Source organism: Scyliorhinus torazame, chromosome X (assembly GCF_047496885.1).
Source record: "Scyliorhinus torazame isolate Kashiwa2021f chromosome X, sScyTor2.1, whole genome shotgun sequence".
Lineage (NCBI taxonomy): Eukaryota > Metazoa > Chordata > Chondrichthyes > Carcharhiniformes > Scyliorhinidae > Scyliorhinus > Scyliorhinus torazame.
This window is the reverse complement of record NC_092738.1, coordinates 29,611,478-29,636,488: the sequence shown is the minus strand read 5'-3', so window position 1 is coordinate 29,636,488 and position 25,011 is coordinate 29,611,478. Positions and strand designations below refer to the sequence as shown.

General features: G+C 47.1%; 1 protein-coding gene across 1 annotated transcript in view; it reads right to left on the bottom strand.

Annotated features, from left to right (window-relative positions):
• esyt1a (extended synaptotagmin-like protein 1a) overlaps window positions 1-25,011 on the bottom strand; it is a 163,552-nt gene that overhangs the window by 45,665 nt on the left and 92,876 nt on the right. The window contains exons 5-12 of the mRNA XM_072493933.1: window positions 24,921-24,993; window positions 20,757-20,846; window positions 15,477-15,532; window positions 14,824-14,944; window positions 13,573-13,749; window positions 11,763-11,845; window positions 9,713-9,761; window positions 8,325-8,414 (exon numbers count right to left, since the gene is read on the bottom strand). Coding sequence (XP_072350034.1) covers window positions 8,325-8,414; window positions 9,713-9,761; window positions 11,763-11,845; window positions 13,573-13,749; window positions 14,824-14,944; window positions 15,477-15,532; window positions 20,757-20,846; window positions 24,921-24,993 — 739 coding nt within the window. The remainder of the gene's footprint in view (window positions 1-8,324; window positions 8,415-9,712; window positions 9,762-11,762; window positions 11,846-13,572; window positions 13,750-14,823; window positions 14,945-15,476; window positions 15,533-20,756; window positions 20,847-24,920; window positions 24,994-25,011) is intronic.

Sequence of the window (25,011 nt, the reverse complement as noted above, 5' to 3'; positions counted from 1 at the left end):
ACCTGGCCGGCAGAAGATTCACTCTCCTCACTGACCAATGGTCGGTAGCCTTCATGTTCAACAACACGCAGCGGGGCAAGATCAAAAATGATAAAATCTTGCGGTGGAGAATCGAGCTCTCCACCTATAATTACGAGATCTTGTATCGCCCCGGTAAACTCAACGAGCCCCCAGCCACCCTCTCCCGAGGTACATGTGCCAGCGCACAAGTAGATCGACTCAGGGCCCTACACTACAGCCTTTGTCACCCGGGGGTCACACGGTTGTACCATCTTGTCAAGGCTCGCAATCTGCCCTACTCCGTCGAGGAAGTACAGACAGTCACCAGGGACTGCCAGGTCTGTGCGGAGTGCAAGCCGCACTTCTACCGGCCGGACCGTGCACGCCTGGTGAAAGCCTCCCGCCCCTTTGAACGCCTGAGCGTGGATTTCAAAGGGCCCCTCCCTCCACCGACCGTAACACGTATATTCTCAGTGTGGTCGATGAGTACGCCAGGTTCCCCTTCGCCATCCCATGCCCCGTGACGTCTGCCACCGTCATCAAGGCCCTCAACACAATCTTCGCTCTGTTTGGCTTCCCCGCCTACATCCACAGTGACAGGGGATCCTCATTCATGAGTGATGAGCTGCGTCAGTTCCTGCTCAGCAGGGGTATCGTCTCCAGCAGGACGACCAGCTATAACCCCCGGGGAAACGGGCAGGTAGAGGGGGAGAACGGGACGGTTTGTAGGGCCGTCCAATTGGCCCTACGGTCCAGGAACCTCCCAGCCTCTCGCTGGCAGGAGGTCCTCCCTGATGCACTACACTCCATCTGGTCGCTACAGTGCACCGCTACGAATAACACATCCCATGAACGCTTTTTGCCTTCCCCAGGAAGTCCACTTCCGGGGTGTCGCTCCCGACTCGCAGCTCCAGGACCGGTCCTGCTCCATAGGCACGTCCGACTCCACAAGGCAGACCCGTTGGTGGATAGGGTGCACTTGCTCCATGCCAACCCCCAGTATGCCTATGTGGCGTACCCCGACGGCCGCCAAGATACTGTCTCCCTCAGGGACCTGGCACCAGTAGGTTCCACTCATACACACTTCCCCGGCCTGGCGCCACCTTCCCCTCCCCCGGCGCTCCCAACATTAACCCCACCAGGACCATCCCTCCTTCCCCTGCCCATGCAAGAGGATGAAGAGGATTTCAGCACGCTCTCGGGGTCAACCGACATCAGGCCAGCACCGACGTCGCCAGCATCGACATCGCCGCCACCGTTATGTCGCTCCCAGCAGAACATCAAGGACCAGACCGGTTGAATCTCTAACTGGCACCGGACTTTCAAAAGACATTTTTTTTTCTCTCCTAATAAAACATTGTACATAAATTCACTACTGTATATAGTTCTCCACCACCCCCGCCGGACTCATTTTTAACAGGGGGTGAATGTGGTAAACCACTGTTACACCTGTATTAGGTGATGTAAGGTAGGACCTGTACTACAGGTTTGCCGGTAGCCCCTGCCTGCTGGCTCTGCCCAGTGGGAGGAGTATAAATATGCGTGTCCTCTATTCAGCAGCCATTTTGCCAGCTGCTGTGGGAGGCCACACATCTTACTGCAATAAAGCCACAGTTGTATCCAACCTGAGTCTTTGTACAATTGATTGTGCATCAGACACACACTGCATGCACCCCCCCCCCCTTCATCTCTCACATGCTCACTGTCTCGCTCTCACACCCTCCCATCCCCCCTCATTAAACCTTAATTACTCACCCTCATTTGTCCACCCACCCTCACTCGCCCACCCTCAAACTCACCCACTCAATCACCTGTCCACCCTCAAACATTCACCTATCCTCACTCACCAACGTTCAGCTTATCTGCAGCAAATGTAAAGAAAAAGTGTAATTGGAGGAGCAGTCCCTGAAAAATCTTCAAACTCACTGAGCTGTCTTCCTGGTTATTTCACAATCGCTCCGGGGCCACATCGGGGGCCTTCGCAGGCTGCACTGGGGCCCCTGGACTGCAGATTGGAGAAGCCTGGGTTGGATGATAAAGGCAGTGTGCAACACGGCCCACATTCAATCCCTGGCCCAAGCTGAGATAGCTAATCTCAGTGTGGGCAGTGATATGGGTGCTACAAATTGGCCTATGCCTTCCAGGATTAAGAAGCAGAAAATCAGCCAGGGCGCCTGTTCTTAATCACTCCAGTGACCCCTGCTGGAAAGTGTTTGTGTGGAGGTGAAGCAAGGATTGATTGTATTTAGCTTTGATTATCATAGAATTTACAGTGCAGAAGGAGGCCATTCGGCCTATCGAGTCTGCACCGGCTCTTGGAAAGAGCACCCTACCTTAGTCCACATCTCCACCCTATCCCCATAACCCAGTAACCCCACTCACCCAACACTAAGGACTCCACACAGACAGTGACCCAAGCCGGAATTGAACCTGGGACCCTGGAGCTGTGAAGCAATTGTGCTATCCACAATGCTACCATCTGATGACATTCAAGTGAAGAATGTATACTTGGGCAAGGTACTAATGCTTTCAGGAAAGGAGGGGATAACAGTCTAATAGGGGTGCACAATATTTTAAAAACACCTTATTTCATCTATGTTCTCTTTGGAAATCATTGAAGCTTATGATAAATTCAAAGTTATTTTTGAGCTAAAAAATCAATTATCCAATAATTTTTTTTTTTTTTTAAATAATATTTTATTGAAAATTTTTGGTCAACCAACACAGTACATTGTGCATCCTTTACACAACACTGCAACAACACAGACAATAATGACCTCTCTTAAATTTAAACAAAAACAACAACAAATAAATAAATATTAAATAACAAAAAATAAAAACTAGCCCTAATTGGCAACTGCCTCGTCTCAGGCCACCCCCCCCCCCCCCCCCAAGTCCTGGGCCTCTGCTGCTGCCTTCTTTGTTCTCCCCTATCTATCTTTCCGCAAGATATTCGACGAACGGTTGCCACCGCCTAGTAAACCCTTGAGCCGACCCCCTTAGGACGAACTTAATCCACTCTAACTTTATGAACCCCGCCATATCATTTATCCAGGTCTCCACCCCCGGGGGCTTGGCTTCTTTCCACATTAGCAATATTCTGCGCCGGGCTACTAGGGACGCAAAGGCCAAAACATCGGCCTCTTTCGCCTCCTGCACTCCCGGCTCTTGTGCAACCCCAAATATAGCCAACCCCCAGCTTGGTTCGACCCGGACTCCTACTACTTTTGAAAGCACCTTTGTCACCCCCATCCAAAACCCCTGTAGTGCCGGGCATGACCAAAACATATGGGTATGATTCGCTGGGCTTCTCGAGCACCTCGCACACCTATCCTCCACCCCAAAAAATTTACTGAGCCGTGTTCCAGTCATATGTGCCCTGTGTAATACCTTAAACTGAATCAGGCTTAGCCTGGCGCACGAGGACGACGAGTTTACCCTGTTTAGGGCATCTGCCCACATCCCCTCCTCAATCTCCTCCCCTAGCTCTTCTTCCCATTTCCCTTTTAGTTCGTCCATCATAGTCTCCCCTTCGTCTCTCATTTCCCTATATATATCCGACACCTTACCGTCCCCCACCCATTTCTTTGAGATGACTCTGTCCTGCACCTCTTGTGTCGGGAGCTGCGGGAATTCCCTCACCTGCTGCCTCGCAAAAGCCCTCAATTGCATGTACCTGAATGCATTTCCTTGGGGCAACCCATATTTCTCGGTCAGCGCTCCCAGACTCGCAAACTTCCCATCCACAAATAGATCTTTCAATTGCGTTATACCTGCTCTTTGCCACATTCCATATCCCCCATCCATTCCCCCCGGGGCAAACCTATGGTTGTTTCTTATCGGGGACCCCCCCAGTGCTCCGGTCTTTCCCCTATGTCGTCTCCACTGTCCCCAAATCTTCAGTGTAGCTACCACCACCGGACTCGTGGTATAGTTCCTTGGTGAGAACGGCAATGGGGCTGTCACCATAGCCTGCAGGCTGGTCCCCCTACAGGACGCCCTCTCTAATCTCTTCCACGCCGCTCCTTCCTCCTCTCCCATCCACTTACTCACCATTGAAATATTAGCGGCCCAATAATACTCACTTAGGCTCGGTAGTGCCAGCCCCCCCCTATCCCTACTACGCTGTAAGAATCCCTTCCTCACTCTCGGAGTCTTCCCGGCCCAAACAAAACCCATAATACTCTTTTCTATCCTTTTAAAAAAAAGCCTTCGTGATCACCACCGGGAGACACTGAAACACAAAAAGGAATCTCGGGAGGACCACCATCTTAACTGCCTGCACCCTCCCTGCCATTGACAATGCTACCATGTCCCATCTCTTGAAATCTTCCTCCATCTGTTCCACCAACCGCGTCAAATTTAGCCTGTGCAATGTGCCCCAATTCTTAGCTATCTGGATCCCCAGGTAACGAAAGTCTCTTGTTACCTTCCTCAACGGTAGGTCTTCTATTTCTCTACTCTGCTCCCCTGGATGCACCACAAACAGCTCACTCTTTCCCATATTCAATTTATACCCTGAAAAATCCCCAAACTCCCCAAGTATCCGCATTATTTCTGGCATCCCCTCCGCTGGATCCGCCACATATAGTAGCAGATCATCCGCATATAAAGATACCCGGTGTTCTTCTCCTCCCCTAAGTATTCCCCTCCATCCCTTGGAACCTCTCAGCGCTATCGCCAGGGGCTCAATCGCCAGTGCAAACAGTAATGGGGACAGAGGACATCCCTGCCTTGTCCCTCTATGGAGCCGAAAATATGCCGATCCCCGTCCATTCGTGACCACACTCGCCACTGGGGCCCTATACAACAGCTGCACCCATCTAACATACGCCTCTACGAACCCAAATCTCCTCAACACCTCCCACAGATAATCCCACTCCACTCTATCAAATGCTTTCTCGGCATCCATCGCCACTACTATCTCCGTTTCACCCTCTGGTGGGGCCATCATCATTACCCCTAACAACCTCCGTATGTTCGTGTTCAGCTGTCTCCCCTTCACAAACCCAGTTTGGTCCTCATGAACCACCCCCGGGACACATTCCTCTATTCTCATTGCCATTACCTTGGCCAAGACCTTGGCATCTACATTGAGGAGGGAGATTGGTCTGTAGGACCCGCATTGTAGCGGATCCTTTTCCTTCTTTAAAAGAAGCGATATCGTTGCTTCTGACATAGTCGGGGGCAGTTGTCCCCTTTCCTTTGCCTCGTTGAAGGTCCTCGTCAGTAGCGGGGCGAGCAAGTCCAAATATTTTCTGTAAAATTCAACTGGGAATCCGTCCGGTCCCGGGGCCTTTCCCATCTGCATGTTCCTAATTCCTTTCACCACTTCTTCTACCGTGATCTGTGCTCCCAATCCCATCCTTTCCTGCTCTTCCACCTTGGGAATTTCCAGCCGATCCAAAAACTCCATCATTCTCTCCCTCCCATCCGGGGGTTGAGCTTCATACAATTTTTTATAAAATGTCTTAAACACTTCATTCACTCTCTCCGCTCCCCGCTCCGTCTCTCCATCTTCGTCTCTCACCCCCCCTATTTCCCTCGCTGCTCCCCTTTTCCTCAATTGGTGTGCCAGCAATCTGCTCGCCTTCTCTCCATATTCATACTGTACACCCTGCGCCTTCCTCCATTGTGCCTCTGCAGTGCCTGTGGTCAGCAAGTCAAATTCCACATGCAGCCTTTGCCTTTCCCTATACAGTCCCTCCTCCGGTGCTTCCGCATACTGTCTGTCCACCCTCAAAAGTTCTTGCAACAACCGCTCCCGTTCCTTACTCTCCTGCTTCCCTTTATGTGTCCTTATTGATATCAGCTCCCCCCTAACCACCGCCTTCAACGCCTCCCAGACCACTCCCACCTGAACCTCCCCATTGTCATTGAGTTCCAAGTACTTTTCAATGCATCCCCTCACCCTTAAGCACACCCCCTCATCCGCCATTAGTCCCATATCCATTCTCCAGGGTGGACGCCCTCTTGTTTCCTCCCCTATCTCCAAGTCTACCCAGTGTGGGGCATGATCCGAAATGGCTATAGCCGTATATTCCGTTCCCCTCACCCTCGGGATCAATGCCCTACCCACCACAAAAAAGTCTATGCGTGAATAGACTTTATGGACATAGGAGAAAAACGAGAACTCCTTACTCCTAGGTCTGCTAAATCTCCACGGGTCCACCCCTCCCATCTGCTCCATAAAATCCTTAAGCACCTTGGCTGCTGCCGGCCTCCTACCAGTCCTGGACTTCGACCTATCCAGCCTTGGTTCCAACACCGTGTTAAAGTCTCCCCCCATTATCAGCTTTCCGGTCTCTAGGTCTGGGATGCGTCCTAGCATTCGCCTCATAAAATTGGCATCGTCCCAATTCGGGGCATACACGTTTACCAACACCACCATCTCTCCCTGTAATTTGCCACTCACCATCACGTATCTGCCCCCGTTATCCGCCACTATAGTCTTTGCCTCGAACATTACCCGCTTCCCCACTAATATAGCCACCCCCCTGTTTTTCGCATCCAGCCCAGAATGGAACACCTGCCCTACCCATCCTTTGCGCAACCTAACCTGATCTATCAGTTTCAGGTGCGTTTCCTGTAACATGACCACATCTGCTTTAAGTTTCTTAAGGTGTGCGAGTACTCGTGCCCTCTTTATCGGCCCGTTAAGCCCCCTCACGTTCCACGTGATCAGCCGAGTTGGGGGGCTTCCCACCCCCCCCCCCTTGCCGGTTAGCCATCATCTTTTTCCAGCTTCTCGCCCAGTTCCCACGCGGCTGTATTTCTCCCAGACGGTGCCCCCCCGCCCATCCTTTCCCGCACCCACTCCCCCCTTTCCCCAGCAGCAGCAACCCAGTAATTCCCCCCTCCCCCCCCCCCCCCCCGCTAGCGTAATTACTCCCCCCATGTTGCTCCCAGAAGTCAGCAAACTCTGGCTGACCTCGGCTTCCCCCCGTGATCACGGCTCGCCCCGTGCGGCGCCCCCTCCTTCCTGCTTCTCTATTCCCGCCATAATTATCATAGCGCGGGAACCAAGCCCGCGCCTCTCCCTCGGCCCCGCCTCCCATGGCCAACGCCCCATCTCCTCTCCCTCCCCACCTCCCCCCATCACCACCTGTGGGAGAAAGAAAAGTTACCATACCGCAGGATTAATCATACAATCCCTCTTCGCCCCCCCCCCCCCACTCGTCCCACCACTTTGTCCAAACGTTCATTTTCGTAGTCCAATCATTCCAATTTTTCTTCTACAATAAAAGTCCACGCTTCATCCGCCGTCTCAAAGTAGTGGTGCCTCCCTTGATATGTGACCCACAGTCTTGCCGGTTGCAGCATTCCAAACTTTATCTTTTTTTTGTGAAGTACCGCTTTGGCCCGATTAAAGCTCGCCCTCCTTCTCGCCACCTCCGCACTCCAATCTTGATAGACGCGGATCACCGCGTTCTCCCATTTACTACACCGAGTTTTCTTCGCCCATCTAAGGACCATTTCTCTATCCTTAAAACGGAGAAATCTCACCACTATGGCTCTGGGAGCTTCTCCTGCTCTCGGTCCTCGCACCATAACTCGGTATGCTCCCTCCACCTCCAACGGACCCGTCGGGGCCTCCACTCCCATTAACGAGTGCAGCATCGTGCTCACATATGCCCCGACGTCCGCCCCCTCCACACCTTCAGGAAGGCCAAGAATCCTCAAGTTGTTCCTCCTTGCGTTATTTTCCAGTGCCTCCAACCTCTCCACAGATCGTTTCTGGTGTGCCTCCTGTATCTCCGACTTCACCACCAGGCCCTGTATGTCGTTTTCATTCTCTGCTGCTTTCGCCTTCACGACCCGAAGCTCCTGCTCCTGGGTCTTTTGTTCCTCTTTCAGCCCTTCAATCGCCTGTAGTATCGGGGCCAACAACTCTTTCTTCATTTCCTTTTTTATCTCCTCCACGCAGCGTTTCAAAAACTCTTGTTGTTCAGGGCCCCATATGAAACTGCCACCTTCCGACGCCATCTTGGTTTCTGCTTGCCTTCCTTGCCGTTGTTCCAAAGGATCCGCTGCAATCCGGCCACTTTCCTCTCCTTTTTCCATCCGTGTCCAGGGGGAACACCCTTCTGGTTTACCGCACGGTGTTTTCAGCCGTTAAAATTGCCGTTGGGGCTCCTATCAAGAGCCCAAAAGTCCGTTTCACAGGGAGCTGCCGAAACGTGCGACTCAGCTGGTCATCGCCGCACCCGGAAGTCTTATCCAATAATTCTAATTACAAGTAGACTAGATTTTGAATATGATACTGATCATGTATCATCTCATGGGTGATGGTCAGTCAAACTGATTTTAAGTTTTGGGATTACCTGCTCCAGTTTTGCTGGGTCAGAGTACAGAGACAGCCACTCCAATTTCAGACGGACCTTTCCTCGCTCAACGTCCTTCAGAGTGAACCACTACGTAAGAGAACAGAGAGAGGAGAGGTTTAGAGTCAGGCACAGAGAAAACACAGGGTTGAGCATTATAAAGTGAGGTACAACAAAAAATAGTTCATGCATATCTGTAACTACACCAAGAATAAAGGAACTTCAGTACATGAATATGAATTTTCTCAGAGCTGTTCCTCTGCTACCATAACATTGTTGAAAATCTGACATAAATAACAAAGATGATGCCTGGTAATTAATGTACAGCCATCAGCGACAGCCTATGGTTTTGGGAATTAAAAGGTGACTTGTCTTCAAGAAGCAAGCTTTCCAAACGGTTATTTTTAGTTGTTTGCAAGCCCAAAACGCAATGCTGAAATTACTCATGTGTGACATAATCATGCCACAAATGATGCAAAGCACCTCCTCAAACAAGGTAAGGATAGAAATGACAATGATGTTAATGTTCAGTGCATTCAGATAAAATTCCTTCATTTTAATAGAGCTGTTGGGCAAGATCTATCGGCCGCGTTACGCTCGAAGAGTGGCGCTGCCGGGAGATCCCTCGACCAGGATCTATCCGGCTTGCCATGCCTTGCGAGATCTAACAGGATCTCGCAAGATGTCACCCGTTGTGGGCGGGATCATTTTCTGGCAAATCTGCACATTAGAGTGAGCAGTTAGTCTCACTCATATGCATTCCCACGATCTATCCAAGGCGTGGGATCTAACCCCTTCGCCTTGGAGATCTCGGGCGAGCGCTATTCAGTGCTGGTCTCCGCAAACGGGAACGAGACAGAACGGCTCTCATGGGGGATGCCCAGGGGATCAGAGGCCCCCAGGTGCTTGCCCTCTTGTCAGGCTGACATTTTTCAAGCAATGGGGATCTGGCCCAGGGGTGCCCTATGTGGGGGAAAGATGTGGTGGTTCTAAGGACTCCCTTTTGATGGAGGGGGCGGTGGAGGAGGTTCGGGGGAGCTCAGTGCAGAAAACGTGACTAAGTCCGGCCTTCCCCGCTGAGGCCCCGATTTACCCAAACGGCCGTTCGATAGCGTGGTGTTTCTCGGCTCTCCGAGCGTCAGGAAACACCCGGCTAATCACATGCGCGATGAGACACTGTTCCCATTTGGGTAGGTCGTGCCATTAGCTTATTTAAAATAGAATACCGCCTCTTTTAAGATGCTGCAATCTTGTCGAACATTCAGATGACATCACCAGAAGCAACTCTACTCTTTAGTTTTGTCTGGTAGTTTTCCATTAAGAGTGCCACTTTAATGGCACTTTAGTGCCTGTTCAGTAGTTATCTCAACATCTCTGCTGGTCCTTACTTCTTCCACTATTTGATTTTTCATCACTTCTCCAAGGTCCAGCTGCATTCTGAAATAAAAGAAATTCTGATATTACCGTCTCACTCCGATTCCAAGCACATTTCTCTCAGTGCAAGAAACAATCCATCAAGGCCACATGAGACACTAAGAAAAAGCAAGAATAAAATACAAGGAGACAGTAGGCGTTGTTTTAAAATTCATTTACGGGATTTATTGTCCATCCCTAATTGCCCTCCATTTGAGAGAGCAGTTGAGTTCTGGAGTCACATGTAGGCCAGACCAGGACGGCAGATTTACTTCCCTAAATTATATTAGTGAGATAGGTTCGACAATTTCACTATCTGCCGGGGTGGGATTTGAACCCGGGTCCCAAGAACCTGGGTCTCGGGATTACGAGTCCAGTAACAATACCACTATGGGGGGGGGGGGGGGGGAAAGAGAGATAGTATTACTGTTAGCATGCTCATCTGTTCATAATATTTTACTCCATCTCATTTGATTTAAATCAAAAGTCTTTGCATTTATGGTGGCGTGGTGGTTAGCACTGCTGCCTCACGGCGCTGAGGACCCGGGTTCGGCCCCGGGTCACCGTCCGTGCGTGGGTTTCACCCCCACAAGCCAAGAGAGATGTGCTGGATAGGTGGATTGGCCATGCTAAATTGCCCCTTAATTGGGGGAAAAAAATTGGGTACTCTTTAAATTAATTAATTTTTTAAAAAAGTTGTTGCATTTAATGCCCATATCAGATCTTATCATTTTGAGAGAGCTCAATGTAACTCTCTTTGATATACCACAATCCATGAAAACCCAAGGAGCTGTTTTTTGTTTTGTTCATTGGATGTGGGTGTTGCTGACTGGGCCAGCACTTATCGCCCCTGAACTGAGAGGCCATTTCAGAGGGCATTTAACCATATTGCTGTGGGTCTGGAGTCACATGTAGGTCAGACCAGGTAAGGGTGGCAGAGTTCCTTCCCAAAAGAACATTAGTGAACTGGATGGGTTTTTACAACCTCGACAATGGTTTCATGGTCATCATTGACTTTTTAATTCCAGATTTTATTGGATTTATATTTCACCATCTGCCACGTTGGGATTTGAACTTGGGTCACCAGCGCAATATCTTGGGTCTCTGAATTACTAATCCAGTGACAATGCTATCAGGCCATCGCTTCCCCAATTTTCCCGAATAGAGCGCACAACCTCAGAGATGAGACTTGTTGAATTTGTCTCTTGTTATATTGAGTATTGCAGCAACATTTTTAGTTAGAGTATCACAGGACACAAACATTGCCTCAGGTATCTGCATCTTATAATACTGCATCAATTTCTCCTCCAAATATATTAAAATTTTCATTTGTGTTTCTTCTGGGGTGGCGCAGTGGTTAGCATTGCTGCCTCAGCGCTGAGGACCTGGGTTCGATCCCAGCACTAGGTCACTGTCCATGTGGAGTTTGCACATTCTCCCCACGTCTGCGTGGGTCTCACCCCCATAACCCAAAAAGACGTGCAGAGTAGGTTGATTGGCCACGCCAAATTGCCCCTTCATTGGAATTTTTAAAAAATTAGAATTCTCTTTTTATTCTCTGGCGCAGACGCCTTATAAGATGAATTACACCACTCAACACACAAGGGGGTACATTTTAGTTTGGTTTGGGAATCCCCCACAAGTGCCGTTCTGTCTGGTCCCTGCTTGTAGGGACCAGTCTGAACATCGCTCACCTGAGGTCTCTGAGGTGAAGGGGTTAGATCCCAACGTCACTGGTAGATCACAGGAGTGCATATTAGAATGAGGCTATGGTCTTGCTTTATGATTCTGTCCACAATGGGTAGGTTTCAGGTCGCGACGTCTTGTGAGATCACATTAGATCTCGCGAGGCGTGGCGAGCTGGGTAGATCCCAAAAGAGGGATCTCCTGGCATCTACTGGCCGCACTGCCTTTCGGGCACAACGCAGAAAGCCAAGTGGCCATACATACACTCACATAGTCCTATACACAGACATGCGGACACAAGCTGCTACATACATGCACACAAACACACAGTGCTCTCACCTGCCCAGGAAATCATCCTGATCTGGGTCTTTATCAAACATCTCTATTTCCAACAGCTGACCAGGAACTTCGTGGACAATCACCTGTGGAGTGTATACGGCCACAGGTCAGAAAGAGAACACGGGATACACTGCTCCTCAAAACTATCCTTTTCTGTATATTCCAACAAGTTATGTGGATTCTCCATCAGTTGAAGTTGCATTTTATGTTCCAGGATTGTAGTCCTGTTCAGCGATACACTGATCCAACTTGACAAATAACTTTCAAATTATAAATTCCAGCTGTTTGAAGGCAGCACGGTGGCACAGTGGTTAGCACTGCTACCTCACGGCACCGAGGTCCCAGTTTTGGCCCTGGGTCACTGTCCGTGTGGAGTTTGCACATTCTCCCCGTGTTTGCGTGGGTTTCACCCCCACAACCCAAAGATGTGCAGGGTAGGTGGATTGGCCACGCTAAATTGCCCCTTAATTGGAAAAAATGAATTGGGTACTCTAAATTTATAAAAATAAATTCCAGCTGTTTGAAACAGCTTGAGAATACATGGGTGCATAAGCATAATAATTAATAAAATTAGCTAATGGAGAAAAATACATCCATCCGATTCTGAAGCTGAACATATTTCTTCCATATTGCTTTCTAGCACTAGATGTCAGCAATGTGCTCAATGAAGCAGAACTTGGTGCCAGTAACAAAAGACATTTAGATTTTGGATTAGTAGATGATTGTGGATATTGCTGATTTAAAGGTGAGCACTGCAAGAAGGAAGGAAATACTATCCAGGAAGGGATCTTGTGCATATATTATTGATCAGCAAAGGAGTATTCATAATGTCTATGGGGAATCCATATGCTCTCTATACACTCTCCACCGACAGGGGTTGGGGTGAGAGCAATGTCATGGGGTTGGGGCTGTAGTGTTATTTGATGATACATACAAGGGAGATAAGAAACATATTTCACATCACCACTCACCTAAATGTTAACAAAACACATTGAATTGTTTTATTACCCCTTTGGTGAGTAAATACAGGCCTAGATGTGTGTGAAGTTATCAACTAGCATGATTGATGGAAAAGCCTTTCAGTGGTATTAGGGATAATGCGGTGAATTTCAATGTCACATTGATGGACCCAGTGCACTGCAGAAGCAGTTCTGTACTTTGATGAAATGCTGGTACTGGAGTTCTGCTCCATTTAGAATATGGGGCTGAGGAAGATACTGAGAGAAGGTGGAACTTCCACCCAGCCAGAATGTTGCCCACCTCTCCCCAGAGTGTCAGTGGTGGAGAACACATACGTCAGCAAACACCCTCTCAAGTACCATGTGTGGTGCATGGCTCTGAGACACAAGGGAAAAGACAAAGAGACTTGTCCTTACAAGGAAAGGCCATCTATGTCCTTAAAATTAACTAGGCCAGACAATGTTTCAAGTAATGTTTGATGAACCCTACCTGCCAGGCCTATTGGAATACCTGCGCCACAAACTCATATGTGACAGTTCCATTTCTGGTACATCTGAAGTTTCCAAGCTGACTGTGATGGGGGCAAGTGGGAAGGAGGGGGAGGCAGATTTTTGCTGTAATTTCATCCTAGAATCTTCCTCAACAACAGGATCACGAGGTATAGGTGAAAATGCCAGCATTCTCAAATGGGCACAAATATGAGCACTGCACCAGATCCCAGTCTCCCTCAGCCATTACACCACAAAGCTGTGCTTCCAGGAATTGCAGAGCCAGGATTTCAACCAGCAGAAATGCCAGGATGTTTAAAGGTTCCAAAGACTGGATGAAACATACAATCATATTCACCCACCTCATACATTTCATTCCACTTAGGATTCATGCTCTCACTGATGGTCTTGCTCATGAATGCCTGTGTGCCTACTCGTACAATTGCATACGGATCAGACTTTCCTTTGATGAATCCCTTGACATAGGTGTCCTTCGACTCCAGGCTCGCTGCTTCAATTAGGTGGATCCGAACTATTCCCTAAAAATAAACAGACCAGTTTCAAATCCCCCTTTCTGAAGGACTGGATTATTGCAGATGGAATAATTAAATGCTGTAGACTGTGTGACATGGAGATTAACTGAGTGCTGACAGGTTCGTACCTAGGCAGCATGAGAGTTTGTACTTATCTGGTGTCAGCAACAAACAGCACTGCGCCATACAACATGGTAGCAGTGCTGGAAGTTCCCCTTTTCTAATATCACCAGATTGGGGTTTACTTCCCATGAAAACTATTGGCATCCAGTTTCCTGGTGGGGCAGCACAGTGGTTAGCACTGTTGCTTCACAGTGTCAGAGTCCCAGGTTCGATTCCCGGCTTGGGTCACTGTCTGTGTGGAGTCTGCACGTTCTCCCTGTGTCTGCGTGGGTTTTCTCCGGGTGCTCCGGTTTCCTCCCACAAGTCCCGAAAGACGTGCTGTTAGGTGAATTGGACATTCTGAATTCTCCCTCTGTGACCCGAACAGGTGCCGGAATGTGGCGACTAGGGGATTTTCACAGTAACTTCAATGCAGTGTTAATGTAAGCCTACTTGTGACAATAAAGATTATTATTTATTTGCTATTCATGGACATTGGAATGCGCGCTATTCGGAGGAACATTAATGACAAAGTAGACTGGTGAGGGAGGGGTAATTTTCATCTCCACCTGGGCTGGCTGGAAACTGGCAGAGCAAATCACCTGTCTTTTGTAGAACTTGCCTGGATTTCACCCCATTCAGATCAATGCAACACGGAACTGCCAGGTTCTGCAAAGAGTGTGAAATTTCTTCCACCTGGGTAGTGCTCAGGTGGTGAAGTTAAAAATGAAGTTCTCCCTTCCCATGTTTTATTGGTACAAACAAAGCAAACCACAACCACAGCGCTATGATTGGCCAGACAGGTGCTATTTATTACTAAATGCATTAGTACCTCCCCACTCTCAAAAGGATATCAAGGTTTTAACATTGGGCTCCAAATAGGTAGACTTAATGCTGACACACCACCAAAATAGCACCATCCTAGAGCAATTGCACCCCAAAAACAATTTTCTTGTCAATGATTTGGTGAAAACATACCCGAGGCAGGGGAGAACGGAGCTCAGCAACGTGGAGTTCTCCAATAAGAGGACAAGTGATCCGGTTTGGCAAAACCAGGAAAGAGGCAATGGTGTCCATAAGTACGGTGTCAGACTTTGAGCTGTCCAAGGAAAAAGAGACAGAGCAAGGCAAGAGATGGAGGGAAATAGTGTAATAGAGCAAAATAAAACATTTATCAGAGGCTTCAATTGCAAAGGAATATAATATATAGGAGATAAACTTAGAGACACAAGGGTAACCAGAGGTTAGAACTCTGAAGAATAATTACTTTTTACTGAAACGTTTAAGGTGTAGTCTCTGGTATTTTTGGCAGTTTGCAGTGTTTTCAAATGTGCTGCTTTTGAATCAATTACAGGATTCCAGTGGGGCCCTGTGCTCATTTTTCAAACAAACATTAGAATTCTAATTAAACCTTATGCAAAGTACTGTATATTTATGAAATTATATTATTGATTACATTTTTCAATATGCTTTGGTTTTGTTTGTACATTGTACATTTTTGGAAGAAAGGTGAGATACACCCAGAATTCGAGAATGTAATTCATGTTCTTGGAATAATCTTTCGAATGCTTTGATTTCATTTTTGATCCTCAGAGGATTAATTCTGTTTTGCTCTTATCTATGATCAATACCTCAGCCCTGGAATATCCAACAAGTTGGTGAGTCCTGTCCAGTTAATGTCCAGTACCTGAAAAGACAAAAGTGTCTAAATCAATGTCAGAATCTCAAACTGTACTTCAATTTAGTGTGCATCAGGTTTGGCTATTCAATACAGACACCTTTCATTGTCAGACATGGGAATTCGGAAACTAGGTCTCCATTCAAATCCAGTGCAGATCTGCCAAGTTTCATGCACTTTTGGTTTAAATGTGACTATTTTGTCAATGCCATTCATATAAACAAAGCTAGCTCCATTGGATAAATGTAACCCTTGCTCTGTGCCTCATACACAACAAGAGCATAAGTCAAAGATGGATCACTACACAACCAGCACTCCTGTCAACCAAGACCTTCCATGACAATCTTGCAAAATGTTTTATTTATTCTCAGGATGTGGATGACTAGGCCAGTTCAGAAGGTCAGACGGCAGTTAAGAGTCAATCATGTTGGTGTGGAACTGGAATCACACATAGGCCATGCAAGAGTGGCAGGTTTCCTTCCCTAAAGGACATTGGTAAATCAATTAAGATTTTACGACAATCCAACAGCTATATGGTGACTTTTATTGATGCTAGCTTTTTATTTCCAGATTTAATTCTAAAACTGCCACCATGGAATTTAAACTCTCAATCTCTGGATTAATAGTCCAGGCTTCTGGATTACTAACCTAGTAATAAATAGGAAGAATAAGGAAGATCATTTGCTTCTTGAAAGTCTAGGTGGGGTAGAAGACCAAAGAGATCTCGGAGTACAAATGTATTAATTGCTAAAAGCCACACCACAGATTATCAAAACCACAGTGTTGGGTCCCTATGACATGAAAAGAAATCCAAAACTTTTTTTTGCCATGTTTAAAAAATGGACTTTCTGCTGAACTAAACAAGATGACCGCTACAAGTCACCTGACCACAGGACTGGCCCTTTGTTCCAGGAGCTACCACCAAGAGTTACAAGAAAAATAATTCCCTTCTCTGCCTGTGGAATATCACACTTTATTGTATAGAACCCTTGTAATCAATGAAAGCAGAGAATGTGCAGACGTGCTGGCTCCCCAACCTGAACTATCACAAAAAGATATTCCTACAGAGTTATTAACAGACTCATCTTGCACCTGGGAATGTCTAGGGCCATTTCAAAAGGGGACCATTGAGGGAACAATAGAATTCTGGCTAAAAGCACAGAAACCAATTGTTAAGCTGCAATTAACCATTAATCGGCCACGACATGTCCCTGGCCTTTTGGACAATTTTAACATGACATCTTTGGTCTCACAGACAGGCTTCTGTTTTAATGGCAGCTAGAAAGGACTCTAGCACCCACCTAAGAAAGCAGTCTCTCAACTCCATGAAACCTGCTTGATTTTTAAAAGTCTCTGATCAACACCTGTCAAGCAATCTAAGCACCAGAAGCCCATCGTGCTGCAGTGCCATTCATTTCAAGGATTTTCCTATTGTCGCCTCCAACCAGAAACCTATCAGTTATCAAGGAAAACTCTCTGGACTTTGACTTCTCTGACTCTGGACATCACGAGCTAATATTAATTTCGGTGGTTCTTTTACTGTTCCTATCCACAATCATAAACTCCTTCTATCGCCACCACTGCGAATACGAGGTTGTGAACACTCCTCTCTCCCGTTTTGAATGTGGAATAAGCGGAGTTTGCTGCGAGTTACTAGTAAATTCCATCACACAAACTGCCATTTTGGGAAAACGTACCACAGCGTATGTTTTTTAAAAAATTTGGAGTATCCATGTTACTATTCTGACCAGGGCCTTTCGCCCTTTGTTGCCATCGAACCTGTCCAAAGAATCCCTCATCCAGTTCCTTTTGAAAACACCTCTCCCTGTATCGATCCCATTCGCCTACCTTTCCCACCTCCCAGGCCCATCGAAACCTGTGCGACCAGGTTCCAACGACCATGGCCCGTCCCCCCACCACACTCCCGTTCACTAGTCAACCTTCGCTTGCTAGTGTGGAGGTCCCTGCCCAGGCCCCCCTCCTCCCAATCCCCTCCCCCATAACCCAATCCCTGAAAACTAAGACACTCAAACATAAGCAGTGCAAAGAAACACGCCCCAGAAAACTGCCATAACACCCAAGCCCAATATTCACGCAATCTCTGTAGCCAATAACAAAGGTGAACTACCCTTTCCCATCAATTAACCCCAAAACCCCACTGTTCCCCCCACAAATAAACAACCTGAAACAAGAAATAAGACTGTACACATTCCACTCAGTCCGAAGCCAAATCTCAGTCCCATCTCTCATTTCAACCCTAGTCCTTTGGCCTTCACAAACGCCTCCGCTGCCTCTACCATCTCAAAGTCTCGAGTTACATGTCACCCTCAGCTTCACCGGATAGGCCACATCAAACCTCACCCCATTGCTGAAGAGTGCCGCCTTCTCGCCAGCTCTCTTGTTAAGTCCTGGTATGTTCGAATACCAGCTCCTTCCCACTTGACCTCGTGCCTTTGCTTTGCCCACCTTAGGACCTTCTCCTTAACATGGAACTTGTGGAAGCAAATTATAACTACCCTTGGCGACTGGTTTGCCTTCGGCTTGGGCAACCGATGTGCCCGGTCCAGCTCGTATCGGGAGAGTTCTCCTCCAACCCGCCCCCCTCCCCAACAACTCCGCCAGCATCTTCGCAGTACTCAGTTGGCCTCCACACTTCCAAGAATCCTGCCTTTAACCCTGTATTCAGCATTCAAATTTGACCTTCCAAAATGAATCACTTCACATTTTCTTTTGGGGGAAAGCGTCACTACAGACCATCAAAATATGATATTCATCAGGGGGTAGCAGGGTGGCACAGTGGGTTAGCCCTGCTGCCTCACGACGCTGAGGACCCGGGTTCAATCCCGGCTCTGGGTCACTGTCTGTGTGGAGTTTGCACATTCTCCCAGTGTCTGCGTGGGTTTCACTCCCACGACCCAAAGATGTGCAGGGTAGGTGGATTGAACACGCTAAATTGCCCCTTTATTGGAAAAAATGAATTGGGTACGCTAAATGTTTTTTTTTTATAAATGATATTCAGCAAGAAATCCATTCGGGAATACAGAAACTACTTCCCCCAGAGAGTGGGGAGAATGTGGAACTCGCTACCACAGGAAGTGGTTGAGTGATCTTGTACAGCTGGATTAAGGGGAAGCTAGACAGGTATATATGAGGGCGAAGGGAATAGAGATTGACCATGATAAATAGATCAGGAAATATCGGGGCAGGCTCAAGTGGAACATAAATGCAAACATGAATGGCTTGTTTCTGTGCCATATATCCTATGTAATCTTATGTAATCACATGTAACCCCTACACAACCATGCCCTTGTTTAGTTTAAAAGTTTTTTAAAAAATTAACTTTTGTCACTTTTCAAGATGATATGCCAAAGATTTTTCCAATGTTGACAGCTTCATGATGTCGACCTCAATTTCAAGTCTCCTTTTTTTTTTCTAAAGGTAACACACCCAACCTCCCAACTCCAAACTCTTCAACCTTTCCTTATAACTTCAATTCCTGATACCAGTATTTATCTGCATTGCTCATCTCCCACCCTTCTAACACAAATAATACATTCCTTATGATTAGTTGGTGAGAAGTGCACTTCCAAATGGGGTCTGATCAGTGTATTTAACAGCAACCCTCGCCCGATTCATAATCCATCCCTTGATTGCCAACCAAACTATTGTCCATATTGGTTACGTGTTTATCAATTTTCCCTCGACTACTCATTTGCATTAATGACGCTGACTCCTGCTGGGGTAGTCCTCCAGTACCTCACCAAATGGCCACTCCTTGTATGTGTGAGGTCAGGCAGCAAGTGTCCACAGGCTATTCAATATGGCAGTTATTTAAAAGCAAATAATATGGGGCGTTGGTAAATGCGCCTCTGCCAGCCCTGAGAATTTGGGGCCAGTGGACGCAGCATGTGGGAGCATCGGTCTGGGCCCCAATCTGTGATAATCACTGGTTTGCCCCGGGGAGTATGGACGGGGGGGGTTCCGGTTATGGCGGAGAGCAGGGATTGAGAGGATGGGGGATATGTTCATAGAGGGAAGCTTTCCGAATATGAGGGCATTGGAGGAGAAGTTTGGGTTGGCGAGGGGAAACAAATTCAGGCATCTGCAGGTGCGGGACTTCCTTCGTAAACAGGTGTCAACCTTCCCGCTCCTACCGCTAAGGGGGATTCAGGACAGGGTACTTTCCAGAGGGTGGGTAGGAGAAGAGAGCGTCTCGGACATTTATAAAGGAGCTTATGGGGTCGGAGGAGACGCAGACCGAGGAGCTGAAGTGCAAGCGGGAGGAGGAGCTGGGAGGTGAGATAGAGGATGGTCTATGGGCAGACGCGTTGAGTAGAGTCAACCCGTCCGCAACATGTGCCAGGCTCAGCCTGATACAATTTAAGGTTGTTCACCGGGCTCACATGACAGTGGCCCGGATGAGCAGGTTCTTTGGGGTGGAGGACAGGTGCGCAAAATGTGCGGGAGGAACAGCGAACCATGTCCACATGTTCTGGACATGTCCGAAGCTTAGGGGATTTTGGCAGGGGTTTGTGGACGTCATGTCCACGGTGTTAAAACAAGGGTGGCACCGAGTCCAGAGGTGGCGATTTTCGGGGTGTCGGAAGACCCGGGAATCCAGGAGGAGAAAGAGGCAGACGTTCTGGCCTTTGCTTCCCTGGTAGCCCGGAGACGGATACTATTAGCATGGAGGGACTCAAAGCCCTCGAAGTCGGAGACCTGGCTATCAGAGGCTAGCTTTCTCTGTTTGGAGAAAATCAAGTTCGCCTTGAGAGGGTCAATGTTAGGGTTCACCCGAAGGTGGCAACCGTTCGTCGACATCTTTGCGGGAAATTAATCGTCAGCAGATGGGGGGGGGGGGGGGGGAGGGGAAAGAGTTTAGATTAGAGTAGGGGGTCAATAAGGGAGGGACCTGTATGAGAGGTGAATAGCTTTTGCACTATGTTTATGGTTTCATGTATATTGTTTATTTTGTTGTTGTTACTATACCAAAAATGCCTCAATAAAATGTTTATTTAAAAAAAAAAATTAAATAATATGTAATCAACTAATTCAACATGACTTGGCTCCTTATAAATCACATCTCCAGATGACGCTGTGAGATCATTTACAGTAGAACTATAATAATCCCAAGTTAAGATCTCTCACTGATCCCGAGTGAAGCAGTCCTGCATTCATCCCTCATCTTCTATTCCATTGGTGGGTTTTCTTTTTACTTCCACAACACACTTACTGGACGGCGGATGAAGAACAGGGTCACTGCTCCCACCAATGGCATATTTCCAATCAAGGGCTCGAGGATCACGCGAAGCATCCCATGGAGCTACAGGAGAGATGGGGAAAGGAATAATCGAGTGAAGGAACAGACACTTGAATAATAGACACGAGGATACTTCAGGAGAAATGTGTTGCACACAATATAGGTCAGGTTCATGGCCAAAATTACCGATAGGTTTCTGGGTTTCTCCCCAAGCGTGTTTCACACAGAGTAGTCATGTTAGCCCGGCAACTTTTGCAACAATAATTTGAATAATATACAAGTATTTCACTTTCTCCTACTGCTCAGACATTTCAGTATTTACATGGTCGTTGGTAGTATGGAACTTGAGCATTGCTGAAAAGAAACATGATGAAGTTTTTCCACTTTTCACGCATTGGCACACTTCACAAGAATACCAGCAAGGGAAAAAAAACAATTCATACTGCATGAGAAGAGAGTGCTGATTGGTTGGAAAACGGACTTTAGACGAGGCCTGCCATTAAGATTGCACCAGTTGATGGTGGCTGACAGATAAATGCCAAGCATTATTTCCAATTTAAACCAGGCTGCTTGACTCGGATTGGGCAAGGCATTGCCCTGTGTAATGGGCCAGCGAATGGCTGTCACTTATTTTAGTGGAATAGGTGCAATGTGTGTACATGCTCTTTCGTCTGCGAAGAACAGGGCTCTGTGTATTAATATGTGCATCTTTCAGTACACACACACACACACACACACACACACAGTGCAGACACAGTAAAGGTAAAGTCACCATAGTCCCAGATGACCATAGGCTGCTTTCCCCCGGGGTGTGGTGGGGGGGAGCTGACTGGTGGTGATTTAACCTGAGGGTCACCACACCTCAGGCAAAGGGCAAGGTTGAGAAGGCGGCAGCCTTCATGAATAACCTCAGCCGGTACGGAAATTGAACCCACACTGCTGCCCTCACTCTGCATCACAAACCAGCTGTCCAGCCAACTGGGCTAAACTGGCCTGAGCTAAACCGTGCAGACACAATGGGCTAAATGGCCTCCTGCGCCATGGCACCACTGTGATTCTGTAAAACTGTGAGCCCGACTGACTATGTTAAATTGGTTGTCAACGTAATTCTTAAACCAATCCTTTTCCAATATGTGAATGATAAGTTTGGTCTATTTAAATCCGTAGCAGCATGTAATAATTTCCTTGCATGTCTTAATAGCTCCACCCTGCGCTCAAATTCACCTTTGAAATATAGCAGTCAAATGAACTAACTCCCTTTCCATGGCATACTTGGTAAAGAATCTGCCAGAGTTTTTTTTTTTTTTAAAACCACAGTCGACCGCAAGCCTACCGTCAATGGTCAATACACACGCTGGGATTCTTACGGTTCCACGTCCTATGAGATTGGCCTTATCAGCAACCATGTAAATAGGGCCGAAGCCATTTGCGCACCGTGCAAGCTTGATGCGGAAATCGGACACATCAAAAGCATCATTGGCAGAAAATAGCTACCCTGATCAGATCATTTTGCACTGTATGCCACGCAAACTCATGAATGGGCCTAAGGCATATTCAGTCCTGAAAAGTGTCCAGTCTACCTCGGATTACCCTGGAAGGGCAAGATATCAAAACTTTGAGCAACAGGTGAAGCTAGCTGTTCACGCTGCTGCTATGCAGTAGCAACACGAGTGGTATTTCCACTAACAGGATGCTGCCATCAAGCGAAAGACTTTTTACCAATCACACAAATGACTAATGTGGTATTTGAGGTTCAGTGCCAGTGTGATGCTAGGTATGTAGGCCATACGTCCCAAAGACTGGTGGATCGTATAAATAGCAAGTCCCTTCTGTTATTCACAACGGGCAAGGTGCAGGCCGTACTTGACCAAACCGTGCTTGCAAAGCTCAAAACATAGGCTTGGATTTTTTGCTCCTGTTTGGGTCGGGCAGGTTCAGTGACAGGAGCAGACGATGCCATGACCAATCAGGGTCAAACTGCTTGGTTGAAATTGCAAACAATGTTTGGCAGTTAACTGTCAGTCCCCATCAACTGGTGCATTCTCCATGGAAACACCTCTACCAATCAAGTCCACTTGTCAACCAATCAGCACTCTCTTCTCATACAGTATAAATCGTTGCTTTCCCCTTTAATATTGATATTCTTGCAAAGTGTCCTGATGAGTGCAAGATGAAAAGCTTCGACTTGTCTCTTTTTTTCAGCAATACTCATCATTTATCTAGAAAGTTACTGTCAAAGTCAACGTCAACTGTACCAATGCTCCTGCCTTTCCAATCATAATTCTATTAGCTCTGTTCCCTCACCCACTCCCATTTCTGGTAATTCATTCTTTCACCCCATCACTGATCTTGTTTTCACCCCAATTATCTTGTAACCTCGCCCATCTGAAACCAGCCCATCCTGCTGCAGGTAGCTGACAGCAGACCAATTGCTGAAAATTTGCTGATGCTAGCCGAGTGACCAATGGGGAAACGCTGGCTGCAGATTGGCTAGCTGCGGATTAGCTGCTGTGGATTGGCTGCTTGCGGCGGCTGCAGTTTGGCTGCTTGCACAAGAGCAAAATACTGTGGATGCTGCTGCAAATCCGAAATTAAAGACAAAATGCTTGAAATACTCAGCAAGTCGGACAGTATCTACAGTGAGAAACAGAATTAACATATGACAAACTGTCATCACCAGAAAAGTTAATTCTGTTTTTCTCTCCATGGATGCTGTCAGATTGGCTGCTAATGACATTATTAGATGCTACTGTGGCTTATTACCTAGGCGCTGTACAGTTATCAAGAGTTTAAAGAACACGAGAGTAGGTTCATATTCACTGCCATCTGCCTGTGTGCGCTTTTCATATTGCCCCTGTGCATTTGTATTCCACAGAATTGCTTCGATGTATTTTTGGGGCAGAATAGTATTTAATTTTATTTCTTATATCAGTTTTCCTTATTTCATAACTTCCTGACAATCACATTACTACTTTGTGCCTGGGAGGACAAAGTGGGTCAGAGTTTTGTCACTTAATACTGCAACTAGGGGCTGCATTGTCAGGGTATTATGGGATATATTGCAATCTCCTCACGATTATGACAACTCTATGCTGAGAAGCACTGCTGTTTAAGAAAGGTTTTATCCAGAAGAAAACACCAGAAGCTGCTGCTCAACTAAAAGTGATATGGAAGTGAATATATCGTAACAAGGGCCTTAGTTCAGTGTCAGCTCACTCACTGTTGAATAATGGCTCACAAATGCCGATATTCATTCATTTAACCTGCAGTCTTACAGGAAATGCTAACAGTGACTTCCTCCAGTTCAATCAAGTATTGCGTGTTCCTTTATTTCAAAGCTGATGTCAATGCAAGATCTTAACAACAACTTTAGTGCTTCTTCCTGGTCTCTATAATTAATGGCTCTGAAGGAATGGAGTGGTTGAATAGCTATTCAGTTTTGTTTAATACATTTATTCATGAACGTTGCTCAAAAAACCAGCAGTTATTGCCGATCCCCAATTGCCCTCAAGAAGGTGCTGGTGAGCCACGTTCTAGAACCACTGCAGTCCGTGGGGTGTAGTACACACACAGGGTGTTAGGGAGAGAATTCCGGGATTTTGACCCAGCGACAGTGGAGGAACAGCGATACATTTCCAAGTCAGCATGGTGTGTTACTTGGAGAAGTTGCAGAAAATACTAACAGATGTGTTGCCATGCATCTGCTGTCCTTGTTCTTCTAGGTGGTTGAGGGAGGGGGGGGGGGGGGGGGGGGTTTGAAAATGCTGTCAAAGGAAAAAGGAACCATGGTGAGTTCAGAGAGTTCTGATCTGACTTCCACACCCACATATTTTCCATCTATAGCCCCTTGACTGGGAACCTTGGACCTGATTTTCCCCTTCACTAGCCTGAGCATACTGAGACCAGGTGTTACAGTTGCTTCTTTCAATGATCAGAGCACAGGCCAGGGACCAAGCATGGAACCTTCCAGGCCTGTGTGGCTCAAAACCACAGCTGATAATGCATGTGCCACTGAGGGTGACATTTTAAATAAATTGGGATTTCCTTTCAAGTGTAATTTGTAATAACGGTGCTAGAAAATGGGCGCAAATTTACACGGTGCACTGAGCTTTACTATTTCCCATTGAAATGACCTACCTGAATGCCATTCACTCCAGCTTTGCAGAAATACTTCTTCACTTCAACATTGATTTCACAGTCACCAATGTAACTACAGAGGGAAAGACAA